The 17,105-nt window shown below is 35.0% G+C and overlaps 1 protein-coding gene across 2 annotated transcripts in view; it reads left to right on the top strand.

Annotated features, from left to right (window-relative positions):
* The window catches only part of LOC131053765 (uncharacterized), a 32,701-nt gene extending 25,246 nt beyond the window's left edge, over nt 1–7,455 (top strand). Inside the window, exons 2-4 of one of the 2 annotated variants that reach the window (XM_057988407.1) lie at nt 1,945–2,020; nt 5,994–6,073; nt 7,106–7,455. In XM_057988407.1, coding sequence (XP_057844390.1) covers nt 1,945–2,020; nt 5,994–6,073; nt 7,106–7,193 — 244 coding nt within the window. In that variant the 3' untranslated portion in view covers nt 7,194–7,455. The remainder of the gene's footprint in view (nt 1–1,944; nt 2,021–5,993; nt 6,074–7,105) is intronic. The other variant, XM_057988406.2, reaches the window with a different exon arrangement.
* Nucleotides 7,456–17,105: the final 9,650 nt, after the last annotated feature.

Here is a 17,105-nt window from a genome sequence, read left to right as displayed (position 1 = left end):
TATATAATATCAACTGGTGTTAAACATATTTGTCAGCCCGATATTAATCGGTGATCACATAACATATAACATATTTGCCAACCCGATATTAATCGGGACTCACGTAACATATTAACATGTTAACCGATATGCCAATCAGTATTAATGATGGCGTTTGGCATTGCAAATTAACCGAAGTGAATCGGTGTCTATGTTAACCGACACCGATCACTTAACTAAGGGTTATATTCATTAATCATTAATCGGTGCATTACTATGCCACCCCATAGTAATATATTAATCACTTGTTGATAACACATCCGATATAGATCGGGATAGATGATTAATTAGATAACTATCGTTGATTACCAATATGCCATGATTATCGATGAGGAATAATCATCAAATAAAATAGCTTGAAGTTTTTCTTAATGGTTTAATCGATAGGATAAATGATTGAATGAGAGACCTCATTTATCTCTCATTCAATCATTTATCTTACCGTAGCTACCATGCATTAACAATGTGTGCAGGTTTTTGGGAATTCCATGTAGGTTTACAAGAATTACAACACTATGGCATATGTTTGAAAATTTGAGAATTGTCAACTATGCAGATTTTCTGGGTTTAGGCATAGGTTTGTAGCAATCATGGGACTACAACAGAATTCCAGATAGCTGATACAATACAGACAGGGAGACTTTCGGGGTTTTGATGTAAGCCAACAAAAAAATACAAATACAATAATACTGAAACACACACCAATACAAAAGAAGTAATAATTTACACTTTATACACCTTTACAAGATAATCCATATAAATAAACAACAGATGATATGGAAAGGGTAGGGAGAAAGAAATATTTCGAGTTGCTTAGTATCACAAAAAGAAGGGAACAACACATTTAACAAAAAACCACTTCTAGATAGAAATGGTTGTGCTGAGAACTACCAAAAATGGGGTAATTTGTTAAAGATTTCCTAAGCGTTAAACTTAGCATCTGAGACCACACGATTTAAATCAAACTTAAGATATTTGGATAGATTAGGAAACCAAAATATCCATCAAAACAGCTGTGCTCATATTAATATATGCTCATAATCATTCTGTCAAGACATGAACTGCTTCAGAATTATTATACTTGATTTAAAACAAACTTGAAAGCCGTTGAAAGAAAGTATCAAGTTATCTTTATATTCACTTTTCATTGAAGAAACTTTCGTTATCTTTATATTCACTTTTCATCGAAGAAACTTTCTTTTTGCCACCTTCTCAATTATGAAGTGGAATTAGTGCTTTTTGATGTATATTTGATTTCACATGCTGTTCCTTTTTCATCAGTTTTAGTGTTGCATCACAAGGGCTTTGATTGACAAGTTAATGCTCATCATTGATATATTCAAAGTGATCACAATGTCCATCCATGAATGCATGGATTATATATATATATATACCAAGACTCTGCAATCTTTCTTGTAGACCGACAAGATCTGCTGGACCAAATTGCCAATAAGCTTATTTTAACCACGCGATTTGTCAAGCACCCAGAACAACTGTCACTAGTGCAAATAGTGATGATCCAAGGGATAATGTCCCCCTCAGGTCTCAAAATAAATGAGGCACATATTGATAAAGTGTGTTAGACATTGTGGTAGATTTGTATTTGTCATTGATGTTAAAGGTAGATATGCAGCAATGTGATTGACTATCAAACATGGAGAGATATCATTGACTGTCAACCAGATCATATAATTATAAGTTACTCGCAGTTTTGCTAGTCATAGCATTGATAGTCATTCTCTGTCTTTATCAGAAATTAATCTCTGTTATTACTGACTGTACAGAAAGTTATAATATACGTCCTTGTCTTCAGAGTGTGTGATAGCATCAGCAGTTGAGTCAATACATATTGTAGACTGCATATTGATCGGATTTGAGATTTCTGAAGGTTTTCTTAATTTGCAGTCTCACATTTCACGGGGATGAGTTATATTGGGCAATTCAAATGATTTATATGACTGGAGCAAGAACTGTTGTTATTGTGAGTATTGTATTTATACAAGTACCTGCCATTTTCAGAACAATGTTAATAATGAATGGTGTTTTATTTAGTCATAACAGAACAAACATTGAACATACAGTGAAAATGATGTCAATCTTACCTTCGATCTGTTCTGATTGGTTGATTTGTTTATATCAAAACATGGAGACAAATTTACCTTGTCAGGTATATATAATTTGCATAGATGAATTTCTAAAAGTCAGAAATATTCTGATCTGCATATTGATTGTCTTTTGTAAAGGAATATATCCGAAGACTTGATCAGTTATCGATTTATTTTTTAGCTGGAAGAAACCAATGCACTTATCTTATTGCAACTAATGCATTTAAACAGACCTTTGTTTTCAATGCTTATTTAGTTGGGTTGGTTATCAGTTATAAGCAGTTCAAACTACTTTCCAACTGATCACCGATAGAGTTGTCTATTTAAAAAGGTTGTAAGCCTGATGAAAGGTGATGTGTGTGTATTATTGATAAGAAGACTGAGATAGCAGAGACACATAATACACGATACAAGTTTGTGTCAAATGTTGAAGTATTGAACAGGAGAACTATATCATCTGTTAGCGTTGGGAGTGTGGTATGTTGCTAGGAATGCTGGAAATTATAAACAGAAAGTTGTAATAGAAAAATGCTGAAAGTTTGCTATTGGGAAGGCTAACAAGTGCTGTGAGTATTCATTTAATGACAGACTATAAAGTACTGTGAGTATGTGTTTAATGACAGAATATAAAGTGCTGTGTGTATCCAACTGACTTGTGATTTGAGATTTAGACAAAATTGTGATACAAAGTTTGAATTATATACAGTATGTTTGATGAATCTTTTCAAGTTTGTGAACAGGACTTTTGAAAGGTACAGATAGAGCATTGTTTGAAACAATCTGATTACAGGTTTCTGTTATCATGAGTTGAGGACAGATCAGAATATCTGAAGGGTGATAATACTTTGTTTATAACAGTTGCCTTGTATGCTTGTAATGATGAAAAGTACAGTGTTTCAGATTTGAAATCAGAGTTGGGTTATTGAAATCAGAATTAGGTTATTGTAATTGTAACATTCTAATGACATAAAGTGAAAAGTTTTCAATTCTGAAATCTGTGACAGATTATCTGTAACACCCTTATGGTTGGTGCTTCAAGGGTGCTGAGTTGGTGGTCAGACTGAGAATTTTATGTTTGTGAGAGTTGGTGCTCTTAAACAAGAAGTTTGGTGAGGGTTGGTGCCCTAAAATTTTGTATACACTATTGATTTGTGAAGCTGGATTAGGACAGTAGATCCTAGCAGCATTTCTCACCATGGTTTTTCCCATTCTGGGTTTTCCACGTATTTTCTTGTGTGTTGGATTCATTGTGTAGTTGCATTCTAAGTCACAAGGTTTGAATTCGAATTCGAATTTGACAGCCATGAAATTCGGATGAAATTCGACAAGGGAAAAATTCGAAAAAAAATTCGGATAAAATTCGCCTTCTATAATTTTGTTTATTTTTAAATATATGTATACTTCTAATAAATTATCAGAATAGCGACCCTTGTTGGAGAAAATCCAAGGGCGACCCAGCAGTTGCAGACACCCATGACCCAATAGATACAAAGCATATACAAAGAATACCCACGACCAGCTGAGTTGTGTTTAGAGGCAGATAGCAGTGCTTTATAGAGGAAATTCGATTAAATTCGATTTTTTTTTATAGAAGTTTGAAATTCGATTAAATTCGAACCTCATCCATGAAAATCACCGTATCCTGTGACTTAGGTTGCATTCATTTTAGTTGCAGTTTCAGTTTCAAGTTTCCCTAAGTGCATCAAAATCCTAATTGATTAAGGCTCTAAAATATAATCTACTACTGATTCACCCTCCCCCTCTCAGTAGTAGAATTGTGTTCTATCAAATGCTCCTTCACAATCTATCTTTAGATAAAAAAAAAATGGCAACTGCTCCACAGAACATGGTGACCTGTCTCAACTTGTAACTGTTGAGAATATGCCAGTCACTAGGCCTGTGGGATCCCCTTTTCAATGTGATCAATGTGGTTGAAGGTAGTTAAGGTGAACAATAGTGCTATCGACAATTTTGCAAGAAATGATTGACACAAAAAGTTGTCTTAGGGATTATAGAAGCTAAGGGGATGAGATGCAATTGACTTGAATATTTTTTTTATAGGTAACCTCATTGACAGCTCCGTCAATGTTCCCTTTCATGCAAAGAAGGATAAGTTGGGTGACTAAGTAGTTTCAAAAAGGAAGTTGGTCTATAGTGGCTCTATTGATTTCAGCCTTTGTGTAAAGAAGGCCAGTTGGGGTCTTCAAGGAGCATCTGAAGGGAAGGATTTGGCTTCTGCAGATGTTGATAAACTGAAAAAGCAAACCTCTATTTGAATACCAATGATGTTTTCATCAAAGGAGACTCAAGAAGGCAATCTGATCCACGGAGCAAGGAGCTTAATATGGATATCCTTTTTAGCCAAAATTGGATTATTAAGAAAATAAGCCCAAGGACACTCAAGGTGAAGAGATTTGACACCAAATTCACCTTGGACAATGCTGTGAAAGACTGTCTAGTTCACCTTGGACAATGCTATGATGGACTCTCCATTTATGATGGGTAATAGGTTGGAGCATGATAGGTTGATCATGACATCTCTTGATATGTGCTGTATAAAAAGAGGTCCTAAATTGGGTCCTTAAAACTTGTAAGTATGGGTGTAGGTGGGTTGGCAAGATTCAGTCTAGGCTTGAGGTTGGTCATGAAGTTGAAACCCAGGAGTATAAAATTTGAACAATAAATGAGGTAAATGGAAAAAGTTCCCTGAATGCTCCTTTCACAAGGAGGCCCTAAAGCATTAAATTGGTTCCTACCTTTTCTAGTTTTCTGTGAGTTAAAAGCATATTTCTCCTTTACCTTGTATGAGTAGTAAGATCACAACTTTAGTTTTACTGAGGATAAAATATGGTAATTGGTGAAGTTCACAAAAATGAGAAAGTGAACCTAATTGTGTTTGCAATCATTTGGGGATGAGCTTGGAGTAACATATCGCTGGAAAATAATAACATAGCAATCAAGAATTTTTGTAAGATACATGTGCCTTCTCCTCTACAAACTTACAAAGTTATCAAGCTCACCTTTATAGATCTCAAAGAGATATCAAGAAAGAGGGCACCTCCAACTGTACTTGTAACAAGTTCAAAGAGTTGAAAGTACGGAACCAGCTCGCTTATATATTGTAGGGCCTCTTGATGACAATATAAAGAGTTTTGAGATACCAATAGTGTGTAGGATCCTGAACAAGAAGTGCCCAAGGCAGAGAGTTATAAAGTATGGAAAGAAACAAAAGAATTCAGAAGGTTGCTGATGAGCCTCCTCATCGATAGTACAAATACTTAACTGTGATGGATGCTCTGGAAATCTCTCTTGATGTCTGTCCAATTCCTTGATATGAACTTAGTATACTTCAATAGCTTGGATAATGTCCAAAATCCTGGCATAGATATATTCAGTGTTTAAATGTTGATCTGCATATACACGCCAATTCTGTCAAATATGATTAAAAAGTTGACTAGTGGACAAAAAAGCCAAACAAAAATGAATCAGAAATGTATCGATATGGTTGCATATGGCCTACAATTAAGGTAAACGAGTTAGAACAATATTTAACTTGCCATCTGCGGGTAATTGTTCTCATCTACCTTATTACAATTAGCTCTGATTGTTCCTAGTCCATTTGTTCTGTTATTCTTTTTTTTTTAAATAGCTATAGATAGATGATTCAGTAGGGTACTTTTTCTATGATTTGTGGCAAGTAAATGCCCGAAACTTATTCTAGTTTGCATTATATTTTGCTACAGAGACACAAAGGCTTCATATTTTTTGATGAGAAATATGACATTTGTGTTTGATTATATTTTTCCTATGAAATAGTTTTGCTAATTCAGCTTTCTAATATCTTTGCAGGCTTGTTTCGAGGGAAATTTATTCAAGACTCTTCCAGGTCCTATAAGGCTTTTTAGGGAGTGCATGAAATCAAATCCAGGGTAAGTTTTCCAATCCTTACCATGGACATTATTTCCACTATTTAGTGCTGAAATATAAAGTACTGAAGAATTCAGCAAAGATATTTTCCTCTCTTTTTGTTTTGGTAATTGTATTATGGTTATTTTTGCTCTCCTAAAAAACACTTTCTTTGAACAAGATGACAGAACTCAACTCTGTTAATCTCATCTGTGACAAGGGTGGAAATATGGGAGGGACAAATGCAATTTACATAATGCACCTAATGTTCTCACTCTAGTATTCTGTTGACAAACCTTTCTTAATCATTTTATCTTTGAAAATAGTTTGTTTTGTAGTTTGTGCTGTGTATTGAATTTTCTCATGGGTATTTTGGTTTATATTCACGGGTCCTTGATTTTGAACCTGCCTTCTTTCATATCTATAAGCCATGTTATTGATTTTTCATTTTTAGTTTTGTTTAGTGAAGATATTCAGGCTTTATCTAGTAATCTGATTATGAATTTAAATTATATGAGGCACAAAAAGCTTCACCTTCTTGTACCTTTAGGATTCCTTGGTTGGCTTGGGAAACTAATGCTTAACGATTTTGGACTTGCCTTCTTTCACATCTATTGTCAATGCTATTTGCTTTTCATTGTTTAGTTTGTTTGATGAAGTCATTCAGGACTTTATCTGGTAATCAGCAGCTAAGAGTTTAACTAATGTGAGGCACAAAAAGTTTTATTCTTTTTTGACCTTTATTATTCCTTGGTTTACGTGGGGAACCAAGCTTTATGAATTATGTTTCATTTTTCCATGGGCACTGAAGGAAAATAACAATCCCATTGCCTTTCTTGCTTCCAATATTATTTAATAATGTAATAACAGACACTTTCTAGTTGTAAAACAGTAACAGTTATTTTTTATTATTTGTAAACTACAGCGTGTGGGCTTCAGAATGAAATTTTCATTCCGTAACCAGATCAATTGATATTATTATTGATAACAATAGTTTATTTTGTAAAACCACAGCAAGTATCTACTTGAAGAGAATAATTATGTGTATTTTGCAGTGAGGAGCCTACGGAGCCTTTCTTTTATCTTAAGCTTGATCCTCCAACAAGAAAAGAAAAGAAACCTGAAGGTGAATTAGGGGACTGATCCTCTTGTTCTCCATTTAACTTCTTATCATAGGTCATAATAGCATGAATTAAGTCATATCATTGGGTGTATAGGAACAGTTTAGTAAAACAAATGTAACGATGAAATAATCACCGGGTACTTGTTATGGGTATGGGCGCATTTTTCATGAGTCTGGACAAATGAATTAAATTGTTTTTGGTGCAACTACAATTCTCATTCTTTCTGAATGCTTTGTGGCATTTAAGTCTTATAATCTCAGCATGACATGTTTGGTTAGCAATTTTTCTTTTTCATGAACGAGTGTCATAGGCTGTAATTCGACTGCTGGTTATGGTTCTATTTCCTTCAACTTCTTTGTTATTGTTGATGCATGAATATGTGATCTTGGTAAATCTCAGTCTCATTGTTGTGTCTGATACTTGCTATGTCAATGATGCTCTTTTTGTCTTCTGACAGTTGCACAAATGATGCCTTAAGAGAAACAAATGGTTAGAAATGATCAACTGCCACATTTACATGTTGCTCCATGTGCACAGTACGAGTATCTGCAGCAGAATACAAATTTGATAATGATAAGTGGTGTCTAATTCTAGTAGCGCTCGAGTTATAATAAGAATGATAATGAAAGTAAGGACTCACTGCTTCCAGGCATAATAAAAATGTAGTACCTGCTCACGATAAAACAAATCATAGGGGTATGCTCGCAATAAAATAAATAATAGGGAATGATGCTAATAAGAATCAATAGACTTTACTGATAATCTAAGGAGAAGTTGATAGTAAATGAACTAACTAATTAATTATCTGTGTGGAAATCAGTTGTATATGAAAAGAGTAGGTGACATATGCATTTTTTTTCTTTCTTTGATAGATTGACGAGGTTTCTGTTGGGATCTTCATCCATAAAATAAATATAGGTGTTATCACAAATTGAAAGACTAGGATGCCGTTAAATTTTTAAACCAGGGTAAGTAGATTCTGTACTCAGAAAATTGGACCTCAACTGCAAAGTACCACTAATCTACAAACACATACTACTGAAAATATGAACAAATAGTCAAATACTCACAACTGGGAAATGATAAATGCTTCGTCCTTCTATTAAAACTGAACATAGTTACATTACACTAGCTCAACACTCAAACATGCTCTCTATCTGTTCTAGTGGTGCCCTAGGATTCTTGTACATAACAAGAGAACTTTAGGGTTTACAATGAAAAAAAAAGAGAACTTTAGAGTTTATAATGAAAAATATAGATAACCTTACGTTTTACAATAAAAAATGCCCATATTAGTGGAGCACTAGGCTAAGAACCTAATATCTTAGAACTTCCCTTGTGCAAAGGACTTTATCAAAATTTTTGCAACTTGCAAATCAAAGGGGTCATTCTTAAGAAGCATGACTTGGTTTTTGAACGCTTTGAAGAAATGGTATGGAATGACTATATGCTTGGAACAATTATTAAACACTAGATTCTTAAAGAGTTTGATTCAATTTTGGTGGCCAAGGTACACAATTGTTGGCTTCCACATTTGATTAGTATTTTTTGTTATCAACTAGCAAAAGCAGATTGCCTCACAAGTAGCGGAAGAAGTTGATATGCACTCTACATCTACTAAACTCAATGCCACGATTGCTTCCTTTCTAGTAAACTGAGATATCATAACTAACTCCAAGTTGAAACAAAACCTTGAAGTGCTCTTCCCAACACTAGCATCATTTGCCACTAGCATCATTTGCCTCTTGATCCCACAAAGCCATGCAACATCAATTCTTCATCTTCAATGTACCTCCATCCACAATAAACGATACCCTTAAGTATTAGAACACATGCTTAGCAATAGTTTAATGAGTTTTCTTTGTCTCTACCACAAATTGGCTTAATGTATTCACTACAAGGCAAATATCATTTTGGGTGTTCACTAATATATAAGGAAATCTGTCAATTGCATGTACAATAAAGGATCCATTGAATTTGATTTTTAATCTACAATCATCATTATATTTGGAATCATGGAAGTAGCTAGGGGTTTATGATTCATTATTGCAAACCCCCTTGAAATCTCTACTATTCACTTGACCTATGAAGGCCTCACCCATGTCTCACCACACCTCAAAAACCTAGAAAATAGTGCACAAGCCCAAAACCATATTAAACTTTGAGGTTGACTCTCCTTTGTACCATGCTATGAGATTCTTATTGCTACTAATAAGGATTAGGTCATTTGCATCTACATGCCCAAAACTAACAAATTGGATTTATAGAACATATAGTTGAGGCTAGGATTTGCAATAGTTTTGGTGAAGCTGATTCAACAAGTACTCATCAACTTGTGAGTGCACATGGTACTTGCTTCAAATCATACATGGCCTTAATCTACATACATGGTTGTAACTTATGCAACTTAAACCCCTTAGGATAATTGAAAAACACCTCTTCCTCTATCTTCTCATTTAGAAAAAAACTGTCCTTATATTCATTTCCTATAAAGACCAGCCAAAATTACCCTAATAGAAGTGTATCTTGTAATTGATGCCAAGGTCTCATCATAATCATTTTCATATTTGAGAGAACCATCTTGCAATGAATTTGGATTTGTACTTTATGCTCTCGTTTGTTGCATGCTTGAGCTTCTACAACCATTCATAATCAATCGTTTACTTCCTTTTTGGTTTCAACACTATCTCTCAAACATGTTCTACATAATGGAGTGAAACCCCTTAGCTATAGCATATTGCTACACCTGTTTTGAGTTTGCCTTACTAAAATTGGAAGGCTTTGGTTCAATGATAAGACATCAATGCAATATGACATACACTTTTTAGGGGCATGCTTGACCTAAAACAAAGTCTCCTATTTGTTTTTGTGCCTCTTGCAATGTTTGAGTAAGCTATCTAGGCTTCTTGGTTGTACTAGAAGGTACTATGGTATCTACTCTTGCACTGTAACTTGGTTGAATCTTCATACTATTGATTGGGACAATTTGTTCACGCCCAATAGCCTCAATAAAAGGCTCATATGACTTAGAGGACCAAGTATTCTCTCAAAATTTGTATCTCAACTCATTACAATCTTTAATTGTGACTAAACATAGAACTGGTAAGCCTTAAATGACGCATTATATCCCACAAACACAAGCTAGAGGGTTCAAATTTTGTTTTCATCTCTTCTGTAATGCCCACTATATATATATATATAGAGAGAGAGAGAGAGAGAGAGAGAGAGAGAAGAGAGGAGAGGAGAGAGAGAGAGAGAGAGAGAGAGAGAGAGAGAGAGAGAGAGAGAGAGAGAGAGAGAGAGAGAGAGAGAGAGAGAGAGAGAGAGAGAGAGAGAGAGAGAGAGAGAGAGAGAGAGAGAGAGAGAGAGAGAGAGAGAGAGAGAGAGAGAGAACTCAAGCAAATAAATAATTTAATCTCCAAAAAGAATAAAACTTTAAATAAATTCGATCGAGATTATGTTGGCACACTCAAACCTGAGAACTAGGTAACCCTGCATCACTGAGAAGAGTATATATACGAACGACATACATATAGGCAACAAGTACACACACATCGGTGAACGGATCTTGACATTCCATGTCTCTCCGAAGAAAGTGACGAAAGATCATCCCCCCGACCCCGTATAGAATCAAACACAACATAAAAATCTAATACATGATACATCTCATAAATATGTCAGTCTAAGGGTCAGTACATATAAACAAAATATAACACCTAATCATCCATAAGATTAAGTGCATAACCACATATATCAAATCGAAACATTAAAACATAGTATCATAACATAGAGTATCATCCAAACACAAGTGAAACTGAAAGAGTCAACAAAAGTCCAACCAATCAAGGAAACAATGTCTCAACAAGGGAGGGGTATTACATCTTTTGGCACATGAATGTAGAATTTTTTTGCAAAATCCTTGAAAATGAGATCTTGCGAAATCTTCCTTTAGAGTCCTGTCCTTTAATGCCTTCTGGGAACACCTATTTAGAATGTAAATAACACAATTGCATGCCTTTTCTCAAATAAACATAGACAAATCTAGGTCATTTATCATGGCCCTTTATGTCGCTATGATGGAATTTTCTTTTTTGCAACCCTATTGTGTTGAGGGTTGTTTGACACAATCTACTCCCCCTTGATTCTTGCATATCTAAATAAGGCACTAACAACCTTGGAGTTATACTTGCTTTCATTGTCAACTCTAAAAACCTTAATTCTTGTACTATGCAAGTAGTTTTAAGTCTCTTGTGCCAAACGTAGTTGGTTATTTTCATCATTAAAGCTCCATGTTTGATTGGATCAACAAATAACTTGTAAAGGTCGACATCTTACATACCTCTAGCCAAAAATTAACCATGATTTGGTTGTAGCTTTCGTAATGACTTGCACATCAAACTCAACCACACATTTAAGATTTTCCATATTTCGTAATGGAAGTAGGTTCTTGGTTAAACTTCGAAAATATAAGCGATCACCATGTTCAAAAACATTTCTTGAAAGCATGTTGAAAAAAACATATCATGTTTATTGTAATTGGATTGTATCACCAAGCTCCACTTATATACTGTAGTCACATAAATCTGTCCACTTAATTAAATGAATATTTACTATTTATTTGATTATTTAACATTTAATAATCAATTAATTAAATTAATATTTAATTAATTTCATCCTCAAACTCTTCTCCTATTAATTAAATAAATGATTCAATTTATTTAAATTAATTCATTAACCCACACTCAAAATCAATTAAATGAATAAAACACATTTATTTAATTTAACCCCTTTCCTCCTTTAAATAAATAAATAAATATTTATTTAAAAATCCCTAAACTCCCCCCCAACTTGCATTCTCCTACAAATGCAAGTTTCACTTATTTTGTTGAAATAAAGTAATTTTATTTTAATTAAAATCCTATTTTCCCTCATCCACCTAACCCACTTGTATCCTAAACCCATTCTAGATTCTTCTAAACCATTCCTAATTAACCTAAACCCATCCCCTAATTATTGTCACATTCCTAAGCAACTTGAAGTCACTTCTCAAAGCCTCCAAAATCTTTGAAAAACATTAAATGCTTTATGTCTCCAACAAGTTAACCCCTAAAATCTTTCAAACCATTAATGGTTCTTACATGACCATTTATGACTCTTACATAACCATTAATGGTTAATTCCACTTGCCCACATGGTTAGAGGCTTTCTTTCTAACTCAACCTCCATTTAACTCATGTGTCTCTTCAAACATTCATTGCTTTGATCATGGTTATCCCCACTAACTCTTGCACAAGAGTTTGTCGATTGGATAAATGCATTATTCATTGGATAAAGACTTTATTCATTCATCTCAAGCTTAACCTTACCTCCCAAACTAACCTTCATGCCATCTCAAGCATTTAATGCTTCTTCCCTCTCCTCTCAAGCCATCTTATGTTGACATTTGTCATCCTGGGATTGGGTTGAAAGCCTTCACATGGATCATAAATCTTTCAATCTTGATCCTTGTTGAGATTACTCAATCTCAACCATCCATTTCTCTATTTTTCCTATAAATAGAGCCCATTCTTTCATAATCCAAATCGAGAAATCTTGTATGCATCTAATTTATAGTGAAATTTAAGAGAGCATTTTAAGAGCAAATCATAATCTAATTTACATTGTTATTTTGGTTAAAATCAATATAGCTTAATTAGGTGCCTTCTCATATCTATTTAGCTTGCATTTTTGCATAGTCTTTTGATCATTTTTCATAAATCTTGAATCTCCATAAGACTTCCATAGCAGTGCAAAAAGTTGAGGGCTACACTCATGTGGAACTTGGAGAGGAGGGGAACAAGGGAGGAGCAACTATGAACATGTTGGCAATCATTTGGAGAAGTTTAGTGTCTTTCTTTTGTTTTTGCATGCTTTCCATTAAATGTTTGATATCTCTCTTGATATGCTTGCTTAGGATCGTATTTCATTTATGATACTAACACTAACGTTTGACTGTGCTTGTCTTGTGTTTGTGTTTCCTGACATCCTTTTTGCAGAGCATCATTTGGTGAACCCGACGTGAATCGAACACGCAACCTTTTGATTTTTGATAAAAACTACTAACTTTTTCTTGTTGAAATTGACACACAGGTTGCATTTTAGTGCTATTGAACATGCTTTAGTGCCTTCGAAAGTTGGTGTTTTAGCGCTTTTGTTCACTAATTAGCGCTTTTGCGCTCTCTGTTTGACAAAATTTTCATTTTGTCTGACGGATTAGATTAGCGCTTTTGTCCATTTCATAGTGCCTTTGGCGTTATTTTAGCGCTTCCGTCAGTAAGTTAGTGCATTTGTATAAAGTAGCGCTTCTGTGTTTACACAGAGTAGTGCTATTGTAACAGAGAGTAGTAAAAAAATTGTGTAACCGAAAAAAAAACAAAGTTTTAGGCTTGTAGAACTTCTTTGCAGGGTTCAATGAGTTAAGTTAGGAATCTAAATTTCTTTTTTTTTGCTTTCTCATTTGTTTCAAAGTTGGATTTAAAATGGATTCATTTTTCCTTTTGGATTAAAAACAACCTCACTTTTTACTTTGGGTCATAAAATCAATCACATTTTCTAGTTTGGGCTTTAAAAAGAACTTCATCTTGCAAATTAAAAAGAACCACAAAATCACACAAATAAAATTTGTTTTAGATAGGACAAATTTTCATTTGGGCTTAAAATAAATAAAACAAATTTTCATTTTCTTGCAAAAGCTAAAATTCACAATCAACACTTAATTTTTTTGCAGGTTAAAAAGAACAAACAATTTGTCCCTTTGAGTTACAAATCGATTTCCTTTAAGCAAAAACATGCTTCAATTTGGTTGACCAGGATTTTACTTTTCTAGAGTTAGACAACATTTTGCCTTGAAGTTAAAAAGAACACCATGTTTGTTGGAGCAACATCTCCAAATAGCATTTAAATCACATTGCAATAAACTAGTTAAAAAAAACAAGTGTTTTCAGTGTTTGGCACACTTGTGCAAAAGTCTGTAGAGTGGTCCTACTTTTAACACACACTATCCTCTCCCTTGACTTTTATGGTCCTAGGTGCAAGACAAAAGTGTTAGTAACGCTTGAAATTTTTATTTTTAAGAGAGGCTTGCCAAGAGACACATCACTCTTGGGAACGACCTCGCGTTGTAAATCCTTCGAGCCGCTATAGAAATCAGGTGAGAGCGAAAGATGTAGCCTTGGGTATAGCTGTTCCTACAGTGTAAGTTGCCGAAAGGACATATGTGACCCACCACAAGTTACAAGGCTCTTAAGTGAGTCACTACAGAATGAACTTATGTCCAAAAACATCAAACATTACTAGACACCTTTTATTATAGAAGCCCACCCGTTCTATTGATTGAGAATATTTGTGAAAAGTTCAATGCAAGAGCATAGATGGTTTGGCTCCCAAGATACTCACCATACATATTTCCTTGAGTAGAAACAAGGCTTTTTGAAAGACTAATTGTAGCTTGATAAAAGTGGCGACTCCCCCATCATAGGGATAATCTATCTGTTATGCTCACGCAAGACTTAGTATATTACATCCTTACTTGCCACGACGGGATTCATAAGGTATGTAGTACCAAAGTCGAAGAAATATCAAGATGTGGGTTGAAAATATCGCAACTGGCCATTGACCTTAGGGATAAAGTGTGTTTGAATTGTCTTCGTCTTGTGTCAGACTAGTAACAATTTGAGCCGACTTCAGGCTTCTGGAAAAAACATACCAAACATTTGAAAAAGGGTCAATAAAGTTCATGATTGGGTTGATCTAGACCCACACCTATTGTGCCTTTTGAGACAAGATTATTGTGCTTGTGTGCTTGCTCTGTTTTCTTGTCAAAGAAATTCAAAACAAATTTAAACCAAGTATTCATCCAACACAATTTCACATCAACATTGACCAACAAAAAGAAACATCAAAAAGTGAAACAAAGTATCAATTTGTATGACCATCACTCGAATTTTGAGAAAAAAGGAGTCTTCATCACAAGACTACATTGAACAAGAGACCATTGAGTTCAAAAGCTCTTATCAAAAGAATGAAGTTTTTCTATATCAATAGACAAATTTTTCTCTCACACAGAGCTTTCTTGTGTCATATGCATTTATATCTTCAAGGCAAATCCAACGAATTCGACGAAGAGCCTTTGAAAAATAGAGCATTTACTCAGTACAAAGCCTTGAATTATCACAAAAATAAAGGGGGCAAGATCAACCCTGCTTTCTTTCCAAAAATCTGTATCACCTACAACGTAGCTTGAGGGGAACCACCAACCCCTGAGAGAGAGGAAGAAGTAGAAACTCCCTTTGTGACATAAAGTTTTTATTAAGGTCCATATTCTATCCACTTTCACCTTCACACATCACAAAAAAACCATTCAACTCTCAAAACACAAAAAGGTCTTGTCCTAAGTTCTTTTAAATATTGCTTAAATCAAACCAACAAATCACTTTTAAGGTGTCTCTACATCTAGGATCAATCATCCTAGTTTATGAGTGCATCCTCTCACTGCTAGGTAGCTTGGTTTGTAACACATCTCAAACCTTGCTGTACCTTATCACATCCAAATTGTTGAAAACACAAGAGCAATTCACAAAGGACTTTGTTAAACATCCAACCTTCAGTGTTAGAGATCCATCTTCTAAACATTTCACAAAACACTTATCTGTCATCAAAACATTTCATCACCATCCCTCATAAATCACAAAAGCCTCAAAACTTTCAAACAAAATGGCTCACACCAGATCGAAAACTAGACAACTAGAGATTGAAGAGGAGGAAGAAAACCTCAATGATTTCCATGAGGCCATTGGAGGAGGCACAAATGATGAAGATCCTAACACTCCAACTCCCGAAGCTATATAAAGAGCACAACACAATCCCAGGTTCAATAGAATTTTTGACGAAATCCTTAGAAACAACGCAGATGCTCATTTTCTGAGACTTGCTCCAGAGGGTGCTAAACTACCCTCTGATTTTGATACCGCACAAATACAACAGACATTCGAACAACATAGCCGTAACGATGGTGGAAGAGGTAGAGATTACTTCCGATATGACCTTAATCATCAAGGGAATCCCCCACCTCCTCCTCCTACAAAAATAGACATGTTGAGACAACAAGTCGAGAATCTTGCTCAACAACTCAATAGTGGTGTGAAGACTACCCGGTTTTCACTTAATGATATTTGTCCTTATCCTTTTGATAGGAACATACATATGCCACCTTTTCCGCGAGGGTTTGAAACACCTAAGTTTGAAAAGTATAGGGGCAAAGGAGACCCTAGAGATCATGTCCGAGAATTTCACTCAACTTGTTTAGAGGTGGCTTATGAGGACACCTATCTAATGTGCCTTTTTCCTCAGAGTTTGGGAGGTACAACCATGCAATGGTTTTCCCGATTACCAGGTGACATTAGAACATTCGAGGAACTAGCCCAAAAGTTCATCGCTCATTATTCACATAACATAGAACGAGATGTTACCATGGCAGATCTATGCAACACCAAACAAAAAACCAGGGGAGTTGTTCTCAGCTTTCCTACAACGGTGGAGGCAACTGTCTAGCAAACGTTCTCTTCATTTACCTGAACAAGACTTAGTGGAAATATTCATTTCCAACTTGAACGATGAGATGGAATTCCATTTAGACATGAAGGGTACTGAATCTTTTGAAGAGATGATCACTCAGGGATTAAAATGTGAACAAACCCTTATCAAAAAGGGGCTTATCAAAATCTACAATGAACCAAAACATGGCCCTCACCCATGTTTTAACAGTGATAAACCCAATTTATGGAACAAGAACAAGAACGTTGTAAACGACGAGGTAGTGGATGCACGGACAGTAAAAATTGCACAACCTGTGGTCAGGTTTGTAGGGCAAAATCCCCCTCCTAAAAACAACCCC

Source organism: Cryptomeria japonica, chromosome 8, assembly GCF_030272615.1.
Source record: "Cryptomeria japonica chromosome 8, Sugi_1.0, whole genome shotgun sequence".
NCBI classification, from domain to species: Eukaryota; Viridiplantae; Streptophyta; class Pinopsida; order Cupressales; family Cupressaceae; genus Cryptomeria; species Cryptomeria japonica.
Note: the sequence above shows the minus strand (reverse complement) of the source record. Positions and strands in the feature narration are given on the sequence as shown.